The following is a 19871-nucleotide window of genomic DNA, read 5'->3' as shown; positions in this document are numbered from 1 at the left end:
AAGAAAGAAAGAAAGAAAGAAAGAAAGAAAGAAAGAAAGAAAGAAAGAAAGAAAGAAAGAAAGAAAGAAAGAAAGAAAGAAAGAGGGATGGACGGATGAACAGGTAGATAGATTGCATGACTTTTGAAAATGATTCTGATTCAGTGAAAGTGATTCTGATTCAGAAGAGAGCGTTAACTTTAACCCCGCCCGCCTTCCTGCTATACAACAGTACTGTTCGTCTGTCAGTGGTTCAGTCAGTTCTCTGCTGTCTGCTCTGAGTACGGATCTCTGTGTGCTGCGTTTGGTGGTCAGTTTTCCCCCTCTCCTGCCGACGGATTAAAGGATTATGCCGCAGCACAATTGTTATTTTTCTATATTCTGATCAGATGCCGGGATAATATGCTCGACAGCTTAAAACTTAATCACGTTTCGCGAGCGGCGCGGTAAATAAAGCAACGCCAGAGGATTTGCGGAGCGCGTTCTGACCGACAATGTCGCTCAACGCCACCTGTTTTTCTCTCCTGTCGTGAACCATGAGCCTAGCTGTACTACAAACACACCGACTGTGAAAGGGAAAGAGACAGAGACAATAACTGCCCGATGGCGCATTTGTTTTTACCCAACAATGAAAGCGTGATTTCTGTAGTTCATGCTTTTACATATCTGGACAGTTGGTTAATCTTGAAGCGCTTTCTGTGACAGGACATTAATGATTTGGTGTCGGAGTCTAAACTATTGAGAAGATTCTAAAAGACTCCAAGATAAAGATTCTGAAGACTTTAAAGATTCTAAACCATTCTGAAGATTCTAAAGAATTCAAAGATTCTGAAAACTATATTCCTAAAGGTTCTGAAGACTGAAAGATTTTGGAAGACTTTAAAATATTCTGAAGGCTCTGGAAAGTCTAAAGATTCTGAAAGACTCGCAAGACTTGAGCTACAAGAACTGTACATTAAGACGATAAGAGCTCAGTGCTACTGATTCCAGCCATGAAATTATAACTACTGTAAACATATCAGTCCCAACTAGAGTCCAGCATTTTCATATTTTGACAAGGACTGACATTTGCGCGTCTAAATATTACTACTTTACGCTTAAAGTGTTTTTGCGCGTTCCAAACACAGAACCGTGTTTTACTTTAAACTGGACACGTCGCACGTGCTGACACTTTCAGCTTTGCAAGTTTAAGGCACAGTTTAAGTTCAGAACGTATAAATTTCGAATTGGATACTGATGGCATCCAAGGAGAGGATCCTGGGGAGAGTTTGGAGAAGCTTGGCTCTCCTTTACGCATTGCTTATCTTCCTCTCTTGGCCGTGTGCGGTTGCAGGCAAGAAGAAACTGTACATCGGAGCTCTGTTTCCCATGAGTGGAGGATGGCCCGGTGGTCAAGCGTGTCTCCCCGCAGCCCAGATGGCTTTAGATCTCGTGAACAACCGGAGCGACATTCTGCCGGACTACGAGCTGGAGCTCATTCATTACGACAGCATGGTAAGAACTGGCCAACACTTCACATTTACAATTTCCATATTATATGTATGTGTTTTCCTGATATATATATATATATATATATATATATATATATATATATATATATATATATATATATATATATATATATATATATATATAGCCTACATGTTTTGCTCAGCATTTAATCATATCATTTCATTCAAAATTGCAGTTGACATGAAAGCTTTTGTAACATTATACACTACCGTTCAAAAGTTTGGGGTCAGCCATTTTTTTAGGAAAGAAATTAAAGATATTACTACTTTTATTCTGCAAGGATGCATTAAATAGATCAAAAGTGACAGTAAAGACATTTATTTGTTACAAAAGGTTTTATTTCAAATAAATGCTTTTCTTTTGAACTTTCTATTCATCAAAGAATCCTGAAAAAAATCGCATCCAACTGTTTTCAACATTGATAATAATAATAAATGTTTCTTGAGCATCAAATCAACAATGATTCCTAAAGGATCATGTGACGCTGAAGACTGGAGTAATGATGCTGAAAATACAGCTTTGATCACAGGGATAAATTACATGTTAAAATATAGAAAACAGTTATTTTAAATTGTAATAATATTTCACAATATTGCTGTTTTCTTTTTGTATTTTTAATCAAATAAATGCGGCCTTTGTGAGCATAAGAGACTTCTTTTATATATATATGACACACACACATATATATATATATATATATATATATATATATATATATATATATATATATATATATATATTTGTGTGTATGTGTGTGTGTGTGTGTGTGTGTATATATGGGCCGTGTGTGTGTGTGTGTATTATGTAATTAATTTACCACCATGTGCTTACCTTGGAAATCATTTAGCACATTTTATGCAAACATTTTATACAATAGCATACAAGACAAGTAAGTTACTGAATACTTGCCAAAATATTCTAATATATGTCAGTAAATAGATAAACTTCTTATTCTATATACTTTCAATCTCCTAATATCAATGTCATTTTAACTAGTATATTTGCATTTTATCAGAAGTAGTGTTTTTCATCCATGTAGAATGAATAAATATTTTTCAAGGGCTTTTGCTACTTTAGTAAGAAGACATGTCGTTGCCCTCTTTACCGTCTGCTAATTTATTCAAATATTTCATGTTCAAGGACTGAAACAGAGATAAGTACCAGATGTTAATTGAAGATGGCATGAAATTATCAGTGTTTAGCAGGTGCTTCATTAATGTTGTGGCACTGATTGTATCTTGAGATTCAGGGGTTGGTGTCAAGTTGACATTGCAGTTGTTGGTACATTAATATTTCACAACTCACTGCACTTGGCTGTTATCAACAGCCTGTAAGGCTTCAGCTGCATAAAGTAATTTGACTTCCTAAAAATACTCCCAAATTCATGCACCATGAATGCTTATGTATGCCTTTAGCATTGCAGAGTTTTCGAAAGATCACCCCTAAAAGTGTATTCCTTATTCCTAAATACAGTTTTTTTTTTGTGCAATATGCATCAAGAGAAAATTTTTCTTACTTTTGTAAAAAGTTGGTTTCAGTTCTGTTAGCACCCATAGACGACCGCACTTTTAAATATGTCATAAGAGCTGGTTTGATATCTAAAATGTCCGATAGTAAATATGTGCAAGAATGTGCATTTGTGACGTCTCTCTTATCACTGCCAGTGAATACGTAGAACTTTCAGAAGTTCAAAGCGGGCCAGTTTAGTTTAGTTTGGTGTACTGAGCACCCCATATAGGTGAGGAAACAGTTAAAGAGTGCTCTAACTGGACAGAGATGTGTTGTATCATGGTTGTGATTGGTGAACCACACTCTGCATTGCAATCGCACTCAATATAGAGGAAGAATCAGGGAGAGGAGGGTTGGCATGGCAACAGCCACCAGTGAAACCACAGTTCAAACAAACTTGCATCCCTGTAGATCTTGTAAGGATAAGGAGGTTCTTCTGCAGACTCCTGTGTATTTGCAGTACCTGTCTGACCTCTCACGATTGAAAGGTTCTTACAGATGAATCATAACTATCTGTAAGATGTCAAGATAATCATCATCTTCCAAGTTAGTTCATTAAAACTCCTACTGGCTTAAGAAACCACGTCCACCTGTGATTCTCGTGCCGAATTTGACCCACATTGAAAAGCATTAAAAATCCATTAATGATTTGGATACAATGGGTGTATTTTTCTGATCCCAAAATGTGTTATGATAAAAAAATTATATTGATTAAGAGATACAGTAATTACATCTAGAGGGCCGTTTACACAACACCTTTTTGTGTGAACTGTGTAGAGATCATGTGTAGAGATTGTCTACAAGCTATCAATGGTCAGCTAAACAACTGTATTTAAACACACAATACACCATCGCATTATCCATGGATAACTTTTGAATCACTATAATGAATATAGCGTATGAATGATGAATAACGAATTTATGAATTCACTACGCTTGTGTTGTTTACATTACGTTATATGCACTCAGGCGCCTATTGCCAACAAAACAAACATTTGAAGCAGTTTTACTCACCACCTGCGGTTCCGACCGGGATCGTTATCGCTGGGACTGCTCTATTTTTCAGTTTCAAACGATCTGTTAATCCAGCACTGAACTGGGCCTTGTTTATGAAACCATAAGCGCCGATCCTGAGGGCTCGAGCAGCCACGGAAAAACATGCACTGTAAAAAATATCCCAGTAAAATGTACGGTAAAAAACCGGCAGCTGTGGTTGCCAGAACTTTACCGTAAAAAATACAGTAGCAACATAAAAAAAATCTGTTAGATTTACGGTAAAATAATTTCATTAACTGATATAATGTTAATTTACCAACCTAATGAAGTACTAATATCTGTTTTGTACCTTTATAATACACTGACAGTCACCAAACAAAGTGGTGATGAGAGTCACATGATGAATCAAAGTTCATCACAAGCAGATTTTCCACAAACTGAGAAGGAGAACACTAACGTATAGAAGGTGCACACAGTGTCATTCACACACACACTAAACACCATCATGGTAACATGCATGAAATTTTAAAAATGCAATAAACATTAATTTAACAATATTAGATGTAACATAAAACCCTAATGTACATAACTGATTAAAAAAAATGAGAAAAACTAAGAAGAAGCAGAGTTATTTCAACGAAAATATATCAAATGTGAAGTGTCACGCAGGGAATTGTGGGAATGTCAATTTACGTTTTTTCACTGTAAATTTTACAATGAACTGTTATTTTTCACTTCCAAAAACTGTGAATTTAACGGTATTTTACCGTAAAATTATATTAAATGTATGGTTAGATCTATTACAGTTATTCACCGTATATAGTACGGAAACTTTCTGTAAACCAATTGACAGTTTTTCACCGCAGCATTTTTACAGTCTTTTACTGTTAAAATCACGGCCATTTTTACAGTGCACATTGAAAAGCATTAAAAATCCATTAATGATTTGGATACAATGGGTGTATTTTTCTGATCCCAAAATGTGTTATGATAAAAAAATTATATTGATTAAGAGATACAGTAATTACATCTAGAGGGCCATTTACACAACACCTTTTTCAACTAAAAAACGAAAATGCACATTTTTTTATGGGACCTTAAAATGCAAACTTTTGAAAACAGGGTGCAAAGTGCAAGTTTTGAAAACAATACCAGTGTCACCTTTGTTTAAACTGCAAAAACGCAAATTTGTGTAAACCGTGACTTCATGCGTATTATGTGTTCAGTCTATAGGTGTGTAGTGTTTCTTTACAAAGTGACATCGCCAACTACTGGCCTAGCAGCATAATACAGTGTTTTTAGTCATTCCGCGGATCCGTTTGAACGGGAATCGTTTTGATAACATTGTCTTCTCTATGCGAAAAACGCAAAGGAAATTTTTGTTGCTGTGTAAATGTACCCTTAAAGGTGCACTAAGCAATTTCTGAGAAACGCTGTTGAAAGTGGATTGGACTGAGCAGCACAACACACTTTTAGCCAATCAGTAGTAGGGGGCGTGTCCACTTGTGATAGGGGAGTGGAGAGTGAGCAAGAGGGAGATTTAAAGGGGGGGTATCATGCACAGTTTCTGCCAATCACATGCCAATCTTGAGTACCTATAGAGTAGTAGTACATCCTTTATATCTCCAAAAAGTCTTTAGTTTAATCATATTTAATCATATTTATAAAACATAGATACGCTGTACCGAGTCTTTCCGAAAACAGCCAAACGCCTGGAGGCGTGCCGTGTGAGCGGAGCTAAAGAGTGACGAGCATGCGCAGCTTTTGTGTAGAGATCGTCTACAAGCTATCAATGGTCAGCTAAACAACTGTATTTAAACACACAATACACCATTGCATTATCCATGGATAACTTTTGAATCACTATAATGAATATAGCGTATGAATGATGAATAACGAATTTATGAATTCACTACGTTTGTGTTGTTTACATTACGTTATATGCACTCAGGCGCCCATTGCCAACAAAACAAACATTTGAAGCAGTTTTACTCACCACCTGCGGTTCCGACCGGGATCATTATCGCTGTGACTGCTCCATCTTTCAGTTTCAAACGATCTGTAAATCCAGCGCTGAACTGGGCCTTGTTTATGAAACCATAAGCGCCGATCCTGAGGGCTCGAGCAGCCACGGAAGAACATGAGATATTCTCCATTCATTTTAACCAATAAAAAAGTGATTGTAACTATCAGTTTCTATAGTTATTTTAATAACAAATGTCGAGAGCGGATCAATGTATTGCTCTCAGCTCCACTTAATGCTGGGTTCTTTGGGAAGCAAGATTATCTTTCCCTCACAACCAAAAACACAGTTTTTTGGTGACATTGTTGATTTCGTGAAGTTTTTGGAACAGAAATACTCTGTCAAGATCTTTTTGATGAAATCTGATTGGTATATGACTCGTCCATAGACAGCAATTTAACCACCACTTTCAAGGTCCAGAAAGGTACTAAAGACATTGTTGAAACAGTCGAAGTAACTGCAGTGGTTCAACCTTAATTTTATGAAGCGAGGAGAATACTTTTTGTGTGCAAAAAAAAAAAAAAAAAAAAAAAGACTTCATTCAACAATTCCTTCTCTTCTGTGTCATTCTTGTACTCTGTTTACATTCAGCACTTCCAGGTTCTACATCAGAATCCTGGCTCAGCATTGGCCAAAGATGATCACGTGGGCAGCACGACACATGCGTGTGATGCTGACGCAGGAGCCGGCCAATAATAAGTCGCCGTTCTGACGTAGAACCTGGAAGCGCTGAACGCAAGCAGCGTATGATAATAAAGTCATTATTTTTGTTTTGTTTTTGCACACAAAAAGTATGATCGTCACTTCATAAAATTAAGATTGAATCACTGCAGTCATGTCGACTGTTTTAACAATGTCTTTAGTAGCTTTCTGGAACTTGAAAGTGTTGATTATATTGCTGTCTATGGATGAATCATATACCTCTTGGATTTCATCAAAAATATCTTAATTTTCGGTCTTACGGGTGTGAAACGACCATGAGGGTGAGTAATTAATGACAGAAATTTCATTTTTGGGTGAACTAACCCTTTAATATATCAATAGTGTTTCTCAGAAATTACTTATTGCACCTTTTAAGGGCCTTTGTAAACAAAATATTTTTGGGTCAAAGTTGTAAGGCTATAATGGGTTCATATTAGAAAAAGATGGAACTAAAATAAATAATTTTATAAAAACCTTTTATTTATTTATTTTTATTTATTTTAAATATTTAAATGAATAATTATTGTATTAAAAGTGTATTAAATGTATATAAAAACTCCTGATAAAAAGTCACCGGAATACTAGAAAGACAATAGAAAAAAACATTCTCCATTTCTTATACTTAAAAATGATTTAATGATTTAATTCACCTTAATTCATGATTTAATGAAATGTATGTGTACAATTCCTGATATTATTAACGGCTTTCTAGAAATGTCACTATATGGTGCAAGTCTCTGTTTTAATTTAGCATTAATCCTAATAAAAATTTGAGGCATACTGCAGGTGAAAAAGTAGAAAAATGCAATATTCGGAGAGGCCAAGTGTGACGACGTATAAATGTCATGTCATGTGTTGGTTTGCCGTGGAGATGGAAGAGCAGGTGTGAAGTGCTCAGACTCGTTGACATTTAAGCCGGCAGATATTTTGAGAATTTCCTCTTGATTGGTGAGCACTTCATACCTGGATGAGATTCTAATCAAAATTGCTTTTGGGTGTCAGAAATGTAATTACAAAGGGAGAAAATCGAATTTGATGTGGTTTTGCATTTAATTATTGTTCAAAGAATCTCAGGCGTGTTTGGGGCATTCGTTTAATCTCTCTCAAATAGCCAATTATCACGCAGAGCAACGTTTGCATAGAAACATGAAAGTCACCTCAAAATTCCAATTTCATTTGACATTTAATAAATATTTATTTCATAAATGAGTGTTATTATAACCCCTGCAATGCTCTGCCTGCAGAACACAGATTTTTTTTTTGTCTAATCCATTTTTTCCCTTCACTTTTTGTGAATTTGTGATTTGTGTTGTCTACAGTATTTGGTAGTCGCCAGGGCATTGTGATTGGTTGCTAGGTTTTTGCTTAGTGGCACAACTCAAAAGAACTGCCAAGTTTTTATGATTTTTGAAGATATAGTGTGGGCCTTTTCTTTCATCTCCCATCATCTGATCACTTAGACAAGTAATATCAAACATCTTTCTAATATTTTGAGGTATCATTTACTTAATATCCATAATACAAACAGCATGTAATTGCACAACAAATGTAATACTTACCCTTAGGGGTTTGTTTAAAAGTATAAGCAATATTTATGCTTGCATTAGCACACACCACTGTTGTCACTATAATTAGAATGATACAAAATTGCACATTTTATAATAAAAAACTGCCTTTGGCTTTTGATTCATTGCTATGATATTGGTTAAAAATGGAAATCACAAAGTCAGAGCTGTTCACATGTGCTGGTGCTACAAGTTGTGGTCCATCGTGTGTGTGTATGTGAGATATTTCAGATATTTACAGGGACCCCCTTGCACAGATACACTCACCCTCTCCAGACAGTTGCCATGGTTATATCAAAGCTCAGCCTGCAAACTTTGATCAATTATTAACCGTTATAGAGCGAGACCGAGGTAGAGAGAGAAAGAGAGAGAGAGACTGATGCCCTGATGAGATACTTGTGCTTTCCCTGTTTTAATTGGCATCTGTTGTATCCAGATTGTAACGAGAAGGATTTCCATATCCGAATGCATGCTTTATTCATTCTCATCAGGGTTCAGGGATGCAGAATCGCAGTTTAGAAATAACAAATCAACACTTGCGATTTAATATAAGGCAGAACAGCAGATAAAGACTCATTCATGTTCTGAGTCACGGGAGGATGCGTTTTGCTTCGTTGGAATAAGACATTTAGCATTTGAATCTGTATAGTAAACAAAGTCAAAGCTGCAGATCTGGCTTCCAGCTTGCGCTGTATGCGATGATGTCTTTATTTTTATGCACAATGTGCTTACATTCACTAAATATCCTTTATGTCTCAATCATAGTCATAGACATAATGGAAATTATTAGCAAGAAAGAAGGACTGGGATGTTATATTTTAACTGCGGTAAGAAACAGGATGCAGTATTGCACTTCAAATTTAAATCTAAGGAAGTATAAATAAAATAAACTAGAATTTGAGTAAATTAATATAACTGTAGTTTTTACTAGAATAGCAAAGTTTGTCAAGGCTATCAATTGAATGCTGGCTTGACAAAGCCTTGTTTGAAGGTTTTGTAAAAAAGAAAAGAAAAAAAGAAAAACTTACAGGAAATAAATATAATAATAATAATACTACAAGTAATCAAGTAATTAATTGCAAAGACCACAACGGCCACACTGGCCTTTTATTTTATTTAAAAAAAAAATATACTCCAAGTGCACATTCAACACGCACTTCCTAGAAAGAGGTTAGATAGTGAGGTTAGTCGAACTTCCTGTGAGGTGTGGCCAAATTAATTCAAATCCCAAATCGTCAACTGGAAGGCAGCCAATTCTTCAATTCTGAATTTTGCCCAACCCTGCACTGTCATATCAGACCCAACAAAAACAAAATTGTCATTGTGTCCAGCAGCAGTGAGAAAAGGTCTTCTTGCCCTTTTTAGCTGACACTCAGTATTCTGGTCCTGAGACCTGCATAACCTTCAGCTCCAGGGACTTTAAGAACACAGATGCCTCCCTCACGTCAAGCCACTTTCGATGGCTGCTTCTCCGAGCCCGTGGACTGAATAAAAATGCTTCAGCTCCCCGGAGATACCAAGAGAGACTGAAGCAGAGAAACCACACGTGGCTCTTTCAGAATTGTACTAGATCGATCCAATGAAAAATATAATTATTAGCTATTGCTAGTAACTACTCAATTCCCTGACACCTTCCACTTCATAGAGAAAGACGAGACTGTTGCACTGAGGCTAACTGCAATAACCACAGAACCATTTTCATTACTGCCAGTACTTGGCACCACTAGTGTATCTTTATCAATATCTGTTTACAATGTTTTATTAATATTTCTTCATATTATACAGTATCAGTGAATTACTATAACAATAATTGTTACCTGCAATTTAATACCTCAGGTTTTTTACGCACTGCTGCTACCACTGCAAAAAAATCACCGGCCAGTTTGATTCCATCACTTGTATTATTATTGTATTGTACACTGTACACAAGTACGGTTAAGCTCTGATCACTGTTTGTATGTCAATAAAAGCCTAAATTAAATATGTTCATCATATAAAGCCATCATGTCTCTTCAGAAGAATTCGATTAAACTACTCGATTCAAATGTTTTTTGTTTTTTTTTAATTATTATTATTATATCTTTATGAACGTTTTGAAAGATAAGAGTTTTGGGTGAATATACTTTCAATGGAGGGACAGAAATCCTTGTCTGACAAGTTGATCCTTTTCGTCCGCAGCACAAAGCATTGTATTACAAACATAGTGTGGAATACAAAGAAATGGAATATAAAGATCGTATCGCTAGCAATGCATCAAACTGAGCCACTGACATCCTGAAGTAAACTTTGAATCGTTCGGGATAATACTGGAGCTCCTAGTGTTCTACACGATCTCAGGATTGGATGAACCCAATATATCTCTTTCTTTTTCTCTTTTAAAGAAGAGAGAGAACAACAAAATCATCCTCACTGCTTGAAGACTCCATATTGTACTGTTTTGCGAATTTTTTCGCAATGTATTAATTGATAAGCATTGGATTTGGTGTTTAAGGATTCTGTGCATGACAGATTTTTAGAATGACAGATACGTAAATGTCGGACTTAAAGGTGCAATATGTAAATTTTTTGCTGTAAAATCCAAAAACCACTAGGCTAGTGTTATACATTTTATTCACTTGAGTAATTACGATATCCCAAATGTGTCCAACTATTTGTAAATCATGAGAAAATTGCAATTTTAACCAAGGCTTCGGGATGTGTGAGGAGTCGCCTGTCAGTTGCGTCATACCTGCGTTACCCTCGGTTTTTCCGGTTTTATTTTGTAGAAACCATGGAAACATCAAAGACGCTTTAATATTTACATGTTTAAATAGACAAGGGAACAACTGTTTTGATATTTATAGACAGAAAACTAATTGTTGTTATATAGCTCAACATGTTTAGTCTGATTATTTAAATCTAATTTTCTTGATTTTTTGCGAGTACCATGCTTTACCATGCCTCAGAGAAAAACACTATTTTGTGAAGTAGCTAACATAGCATAATCAGATGCAGTTTTATTTTTAGTAACAGTAATACAGCATTTTCTCCATCATACAATACGTTTTAAAATGAATTTCATGACATTTATCAACACAAGCCATCCAGCATTTAATATGATTAAAATCGATCTATCTTACTGCAGTGTGTCTCAAACAAGTGTCTCACAGCAGCGACCGAGTGAACGCACAGAGTAACGTTATAACATTTTCAACACTCTTAAATGTATCTACTATGATAAACAGAGCTGTGTTACCTCATACTCATGACCGGAAAAGCGGAAGCGGCGCCGGCTGTGTCATAATAAAAGTTCCGCTGCTCGTGAGGTGAGTGTTTTGCAATCGCTCCAGCTCCTCGTTCAGCTCCACAACACTCGTTCCTGCTCTGCTTCATACTACAATAACGTTAATAATCGCATCCATGAACATGATTTCTTCCTGACTCCAATCCCTATTCTTTTGCACCGTCCGTTGAGGTTGTAGCAAATTAGCTCAAAATAAATATGAATAATTAATCATAACTAGTTATAATTAATTATTAATATTTTAATCAGTCAATAAAATTAACTTAATGTAATAAAATTAATATTACAATCAATTAACCTGTTGTTCAATGAACACACAGTGTTAATTGTTTATTAACTAAGAAATGTTCATTTCCAGGTTATGGGAAATAACAATCTTATTCTACTAACAGCCTGTAGTCAGGACCGACATGAATAGGGACTCCCGTACATGAGCGCAAAACACGGACAACCTTACGTGTGACATGAACAAGACTTTATTAACTAGACTAAACACTTAAACTACTCTAACATTCACACACATACATGCATACAGTTTACCAAGAGAGAGAGAGAAAGCAGAGTACAGGAAGCAAGAAGTTACAGCATTGTTGGACATTCAGCAGATCAACAGCCTTGATCAAACCATCAGTTTAGTTTTAACAGGCCCTTCTTTAAAAGGGGTAAGGATACTCAATGTATCCGATAATGAGACTAAGTTTGATACTTGCATGTCTCTCCAAGTTGAATTAAAACTGGCTCCTGTTGAATCTTTGCTGATATTTTCTTGACGAAAGAGAACCGGCTGGATTCAGAGGATCTTTGGTGAATGGAAGGTCTAGGCCGAGGCCTGGCACAAGCTTGGGGTTCCTTAGAAGCTTCTAGCTTCTTAAAGCATCATCTTGACGTCAGCATTCATCAGTAAAAGAGAAGAAGAGGAGGAAGAGCAGGAAGAGAGGGGGTTCCTTGTGATCAGTGAATATAAGGGGTGAAGATGTCACACCCTCTTGAGGTGTCTGAGCCAATAAGGAGTTCCCCTTTCAGAGGGAAGTTTTACGAGTCTTTGTTCTGTAGCAAGATATTAGCATAAGACACTGGATTGGATGAATGAGAGAATAACCTTCTAGATTCTTATAATACTAATGTGTCACAGAGTTAGTAACATGTGACATAAATTACCAAATAGGAAATGAAAGTTGGAGTCCGTAGATACCAAGCATGCTGCCAATGTGATCTCAGTTAACTATACATTTGCAACTATGGAACATTAATACCAAAATAGTTCAAAAGAGAGAATTAATACATAGAATAAAGCCTATAAAAGGAAAGTCATGAGATGGGAAACTTGGATACATGTTTATACATTTCCCAAGTGGTTATATAGAGAATACATAGGATTAAGAGAGTTTATTTGTCCTTCTCAGGAAGAATGAGTCACTAGTCTCTCCAGAATTCTTCTGGATCATAAAAGTACCATATAACTGTAACAGGACACCTAGGTTGGCCTGTGTGCTAGCAACATTGGGATGCTGGTTACAGTTTTAGGGGGATGAGTTCAGAGAACTTTGATAGCGAGAGTGAGTTTATGGGTAATTCATTAAATACAATGAATAATTGTGTGGCTGATTGGTCCAGACGTTACAAGGTGAAGACCACATGTCCCACGATTCCGCTCTCAAACTTGACATCATCAAGCTACGCCTTTGTTTTGAATAGGCCTCTAGCAACCTCTAGCGGACAGAAAATATTACATATTGCACCTTTAACATATAATATTTTGGTTTGTACTTAAAGGGGTACATTGCTGGCAAAATGGGCTTTCAATCAAAAGGCATTTTATTACAGCAGACAGCAGAAAGGTGAAGCATTTTTTGAATTCAATGCTACCTGACCAAAAAAACAGAGAAAAAAGGCATTTTTGTCTTTCCTTTTGCCAAATAGGTAGGAAAACACCCATAATGCACTGGGCATATTGCTATCCAAGGCCACTCCCACCATCTGCTATGGATACGCTTATCAGAGTCAAATTCCACCTTGCTTTAGAAGGAAATACTTCCGAGCAAACTTTTAGTCATAATGGTGTCGACTTGTATTGTTACCAGGTGCAAGAATTCAAAGAGTAAAAGTTTAGTGGGAGTGAGTTACTATTGGTTTGGGATGACAATAAACTCTCTCTATTCTAATCTACTCCTTGTAAGACGGATCCAAAGTGGTTCCTTTCTGACTGTCATTGTTTTTGAGGCCAGCACCATGCCATTTAGTTCTAACTTTAACAAAAATAAAACTGTACATTACACTCCTAATTAAGTGTTTCTGCTGATTGTTACCAAGGGCACCATTTTAGTGTGACTGCATCTGCTGCTTTTAAGCAGTCACCCCCTCATTTGTGAATCACTTCCTGTTGTATTTGTCACACTGAACTGCAGCACGAGAGGTCTTTGGTGACAGCTTCACTGCAGTCCAAGATCGTTTTTCTGGGCAATGAGATACTGTGTTTCTGTGCTGATTTCATTGATCCCTTATAGATTATGACGCACTCAAATGAAGCTTTTACACCCTGCAAGCTGCAGTTAACTTTTTCAAAGACAGTAGGCTAATTATGACTGTCTTGATGTTGTTTTTCTCTTTCCTTCAGTGTGATCCAGGAGAGGCCACTAAACTGCTGTATGACTTGCTGTACACAGAGCCCATAAAGATCGTCTTGATGCCGGGCTGCAGCTCCGTTTCTACGCTGGTGGCTGAGGCGGCACGCATGTGGAATCTAATAGTGGTGTGTTTGCTATGTGTCTAAACTCCTTATATATTTATTGCTATCATCGGTTTCTCCATACACCTGGATTTGACTATCAAACATTACAGAGTTTCATATTGAGAAGTTGGTTTACTGTCCTTTCCTGATTAAACAAAATGATAAAACAGTTGTTTTACAGCTTTTGCTACAACTAGATTAGAGATTTGGATTAACAAATGTGCCACACAAAACAAGAGGTTCTGTGTTGTTTTTGGGTCAAGGAACAAAAAGAATTTGGACTTGTGATCTTATCGACTTTCTGTAGTTTGTTTACACTATTAAAAAAAGCTGACAAATTAAAACTGTCAAAAGTGGAAGGAAGTCAGAGAACTGAAGAGAGTGTGAAAGTGAAAAAAGAGGGTGAAATACACAAGATACCCTTAGTAATTATTTTTTCCAATTATTCTTTTTCAATCATCTGGCATCCGCCGAGGTTTGCAGGAATTTGGTAAATAATGTTCTCTATCATGACTTTGTTCTCATCAGATAAGTTTACTTGTGTGAAGTAAGTTGCATTTGCTGCATGCAATTTAGAAAAAGTTGGAAAAGTGAGTTGTGAGTTTGCTTTTAACAAATTAACTCTCCAAGGAAACCTTCTGAAAGACTTCAGTGGGTTTGTACTCAAATAGATTACGAAATAGATTCTCTCGTGTTTATATGCGACAGTTTTAGGTAAATCCATCCTTGTGAAAAAGAAGTACACTTTAGCATACTTTTATAAAGATTACTTATTATTACAGAAATTGTATATACTTAAGTGCAAACTAAATGTAATGTTTTCTGCCACGTTAATGGATGTTAATTACAGATAAATAAAAAATGTATTATAGTTTAAAGGTGACCTTTAAACTAAAGGAGAGCCGTCGCTATTTTCATTATTAAACACTTGCAGTCTGTATAATTCATAAACACCACTTCATTCTTTATAAATCTCTCCAACAGTGTGTAATGTTAGCTTTAGCCACAGAGCATACTATCAAACTCATTCAGAATCAAATGTAAACATCCAAATAAATACTATACGTGCAGGGAGTGCGCGATTTAAAGGGGCCGCAGCCTGAATCGGTGCATATTTAATTATGCCCCAAAATAGGCAGTTAAAAGAATTAATAAAAAAAAATCTATGGGGTATTTTGAGCTGAAACTTCACAGATACATTCAGGAGACACATTAGACTTATATTACATCTTGTAAAAACTGGTTCTAGGGCACCTTTAAATTCATATTATATGGAATTAGCTGAATTTAGGGTGCTAGTATGATTTAAGTACATCTTCATATGTAGTGTAGCTTTTTTAGTCAACTAAAATGTACTTTAATGTAATTTCTATTGAATTCTGTATGTTGTGTATTTAAATATAATTGAAATAACACATTATTAATGATGACATTGCAATTTAGTACATTTAACCCTCTGGTGCTCTTCGGTCATTTTTAGTTCATTGGAATGGTGTGAAACTTGTCAAAAATGACAGAATTGGAAATAAATGGAAAGCAAATTTCATCGAGTGGAAACGATTGGTACTACGCCCAAACAAAATCTTACTGAAAGCTAATTTTTTTAGATATCCACCTCAAATTTGGAACACAACTTGTTTAGATTTATAGCTTTGATTTTCTCACAGTTTTAGAGTAAAACATGTTTTCTAAAATATATACAGTCAAACCAAAATGTATTCAGACACCTTGAACATTTCATTCATTGATACAGTTCATTCACTATAGTTTAAAAAAATGGTAATAAAATATGAAAAGATTTCAGAGTTAAACTGTGTCAGAAAACATTAATCTTAATTATGTCATATAGCACATGGTCAGGTCAAAGTGTCTGAATAATTTTTCATTCCAAATTTTTAACATAAAATCACCTAAAAATACAAAATATTAAATAAAAAAACATTATGAAACTAAAATATAGTACATTCATTGAAATAAAAAAAAGGTGAGGAGCACCAGATGGTTAAACTATATTAATTTTATATTCAATATTGAATAACACACTACAGTTGAAATTATAATCAAGTACTTTACATGTGCTTTAGTATGTTAGTCAACAAATAAAAAGAAGTGTACTACTTTAAAGCATGACAAAATATTATTAAAATATGAGTAAATGTTTACTTATAAATAATATAATTAAGTAAAACATTTATAAGTAAAATTATTATTTTGACTATGTGTTGTTATTTGGTTATTAAATATTATTTTATCTGCAAGTACATTACTTTTAAGATTTGAAGTACAAATTCAATACAATGAAGCACACTTCTTTTTCACAAGGAAATGTTTTTTATTTATTCATTTATTTTTAATCAAGCAACCTGGTTCATTGCTTGAAATACAAAGATTTAGTTTTGAAAGTCTGAAACTGGTTAGCGTTCCTCTGCTGTACGTTTCTAAGTACTGACACATCAACATTGGATGAAGAAACAGATTGGCTTATTTATTCAGGTTTGCGCAGAGCTTCTAGCTTCCCTGGGTTGACATTTACCCTTCTTACAGTGTGCACAGAAATCTGACTCATATTTTTGCTCTGTGTTTCACTCTTTTTAGGGGTATGAAATAAGGTCAACCATATAGCTGAGTAAATCTTTTCAATGTGCTCTCTCTATCCTTCCACCTTTTTACCTACTGTTTCTCTCTTGCTGTCTCTCTGTAGTTTTCATACGGCTCTAGTTCTCCAGCATTATCCAACCGCCAGCGCTTTCCCACTTTCTTCCGTACGCACCCGTCAGCAACTTTGCATAATCCTACACGTGTGCGGCTCTTCCAGAAGTGGGGATGGACAAAGATCGCCACCATCCAGCAGACGACTGAAGTCTTTACCTCGGTCAGTGCTGCTTGCAGAGCTTTCTCTCTTATTTATCTTACTTAGTACATTCATACTGTGGTTTTCCTTTTGTTACCAGGGGTCGGTTGCATAAACTGTTAAGACAAGTCTTACAAGTGTAGCACTTTTTTTTTTTTTTTACTTTACTTTAAGAAACTTCCTCCCCTGATTAAAAAAAAGACCATTTATTGAAACTAAATTGTAAAAATCCACATAAGGTAACATTGAATGCCTATTTGGTGACTTGACATGTCTGTAAGGAGGAATTAGAATAGACAGGCCAGTGTTATTCCTAAACACCAAAATATTCATTGAACACCTGAAGAACTAATAATGAGGGTAAATGTAGTCAAATCCATCTTCTTGGCTGTGTGTAGCACCTACAACTCTGCATATCCCAACATTAGACAAGACTGTCACATTTTTTATGGCACATTTCAGCTTTGATTGTTTTGTGAACATGTAAAAATGTAATGCAGGCTTTGTAAAGAGGCTACATTCGACTCATTTCACATGCAAAAAAAGTCACAGCAAAAATAAATAAATAAATGTCATTAAGAGGATGGAAATGGATGGTTATGATTATAAATTATGACTGTGTTTACACAAAAATGCTGTATGTGGACCTCAGGGGGGAAATTAAATGTTAAAAACTGATATGACCCCTTTAAAGGAAGTCATTTCCCAGAAAAGTAGTTTCTTTTTCCTCTTAAAACCGTTAGCGAGCTTAGCTGCTCCTTTACTCTAAGGTTAATGTCTTAGATTTAATGGCAAAGACCGTGGTTGATTATTCTCTCCTTAGGTGATGAAGGACTCTTAAAGTAATTTTTCTTCATGTTAGCTGCTAGGAATATTGAACGAGTCATAAATCTCTCATGCATTGATTCAGTATTGAGCTAGTGTAATTCCGCTAGGCTAATGATCCCCCTCCATCTCTTCACCAGCTCATCTCTTTTTCTCATTTACTTTCATCCCAATCCTTCTCTCCTGTTCACATCCTCTTTCACCATTTCCTCCATGATGCAGGATGTCTCAAAGCACTTTTCCAAAAAAAGTAGCTGGCTTCTATAAGTGAGTGTTTGGAGTAAATATATATATTTAGTAGAGCTGTCAAGCAATTAAAAATGTTAATCTAATTAATTACACGATGTGGCGCACATCAAATTTGGCTGAGAAATTACCCCCAAAAGATAATTTAAAGTCATTATTGTGTTAAACAAGAAAATCATCAAATAGACATTACAAAAAGCAGCTTTAGAAAGAAAAATTATATTTGATTTAGTTTATTACACATAAACTTTTAGGCCATGGGGGTGAGTAAATGAGGACAGAATTTTCATTTTTGGGTGAACTATACATTTAATGTGTGTTGTTGTTGTTGTTGTTGTTGTTTTGTTTTTTTTAGATGGAATACAGCATTATTTTTTAAATGAAATGATACTCTAAATAAGAAACTAAAACTGCCAGTAGGTGATGGGAAATGTCTAAATAAGTAAGTCATTGAATCATTCATTCCATCTTTTCATTTAAACGGCTGATTCATTAATTAATTAAAGGTCCAGTGTCTAATATTTAGGACGATCTTTCACAGATTTTCCTAAATAGTAGACATCTTTCTATCTACATACACCGCGGGTCCCCTTACATGTTAAGTCGCCATTTTGTGTAAGTCGTGTTTGTCACTGCGTTGTTGTTGTTCTTCTTCGTTGGTGTTTTTAAAGAAGTAGTAGTAGTAGTAGTTAGTGTTGTCAAAAGTACCGACTTTGATACCTAGTCGGTACTGAAATTTTAAAAACATGACGCTTTGAGCGCTGATGAGTGGATTCGTAAACATCTCTGATTGGCCGTTGTTTTCACGGCTCATCGGATATGTCTGTGATATCCTTTAATGATCAACGCTGTAAAAACGTTGTAAATAGTCATAGTTAATCTCTTCACTAAGCGCTTACACAGATACACACGGGAGCGTTTGAAAGCAGGCGTCTATCGCGGATCGGTCCACTGTTAGACGCCTGCTTTCAATCGCTCGCGCTCCCACTTTCAAAACGCTTCCGTGTACTTTCAAATGCTCCCACGCGTTGATCATTGTAGCCAATCACAGGCATATCCGATGAGCGCGTCAACACAATGGCCAATCAGAAATGTTTACGAATCCGCTCAACAGCGCTCAAAGCGTCACGTTTTTAAAATTTCAGTACCGATAGGTACCGAAGTCGGTACTTTTGACAACACTAGTAGTAGTAGTCGTAGTAGTAGTAGTCGTCTAGTTTATTAGGCAGAGACAATTGTTCATTGTTAGAAGTAAGAAGAAACCTCATTGCTTGAATGGCTACTAGGGATGCTCATTTCGGTTAAATTTCTCGACCGACAACCGACGCTCGTTATCCGATTATTAACCGTTAACTGATAAGATTATAATATTGTATAGCCTATATGATGATAATATGACATATATATGACATTAAATAAAAAATACAATTGACGAGTGTCTGTGTCTTCCACGGGTTTATTTTAACATGCAAACAGCAGCATAGAACAGATAAACAACAGAACCTGGATTCACATTATCAAATTGTCACGCACCTGCAGCGTTTCTGACAACAGAAAAAAAATAATTTAAATAAAAGGTATAAAATAAATAGGCATACACTAAATATTTTTCACTTAAATGTTTAACAAATTAAGATGACAAAACAAAAACA

The 19871-nt window shown here is 35.7% G+C and overlaps 1 protein-coding gene across 3 annotated transcripts in view; it reads left to right on the top strand.

Annotated features, from left to right (window-relative positions):
- The first annotated feature begins 259 nt into the window (after positions 1–259).
- gabbr1a (gamma-aminobutyric acid (GABA) B receptor, 1a) overlaps positions 260–19871 on the top strand; it is an 83939-nt gene continuing 64327 nt past the window's right edge. For 2 of the 3 annotated variants that reach the window (XR_010892136.1, XM_067364810.1), the window contains exons 1-3: positions 260–1473; positions 14184–14318; positions 16999–17169. Coding sequence is in view for 2 of the 3 variants with exons in the window: in XM_067364810.1 (XP_067220911.1) it covers positions 1216–1473; positions 14184–14318; positions 16999–17169 (564 nt within the window). In the remaining variant the exon portion in view is untranslated. The remainder of the gene's footprint in view (positions 1474–14183; positions 14319–16998; positions 17170–19871) is intronic. The other variant, XM_067364811.1, reaches the window with a different exon arrangement.

The sequence above is a fragment of the Chanodichthys erythropterus genome, chromosome 17 (genome assembly GCF_024489055.1).
Source record: "Chanodichthys erythropterus isolate Z2021 chromosome 17, ASM2448905v1, whole genome shotgun sequence".
NCBI classification, from domain to species: Eukaryota; Metazoa; Chordata; class Actinopteri; order Cypriniformes; family Xenocyprididae; genus Chanodichthys; species Chanodichthys erythropterus.
This window is presented reverse-complemented; position numbering and strand designations above follow the sequence as displayed.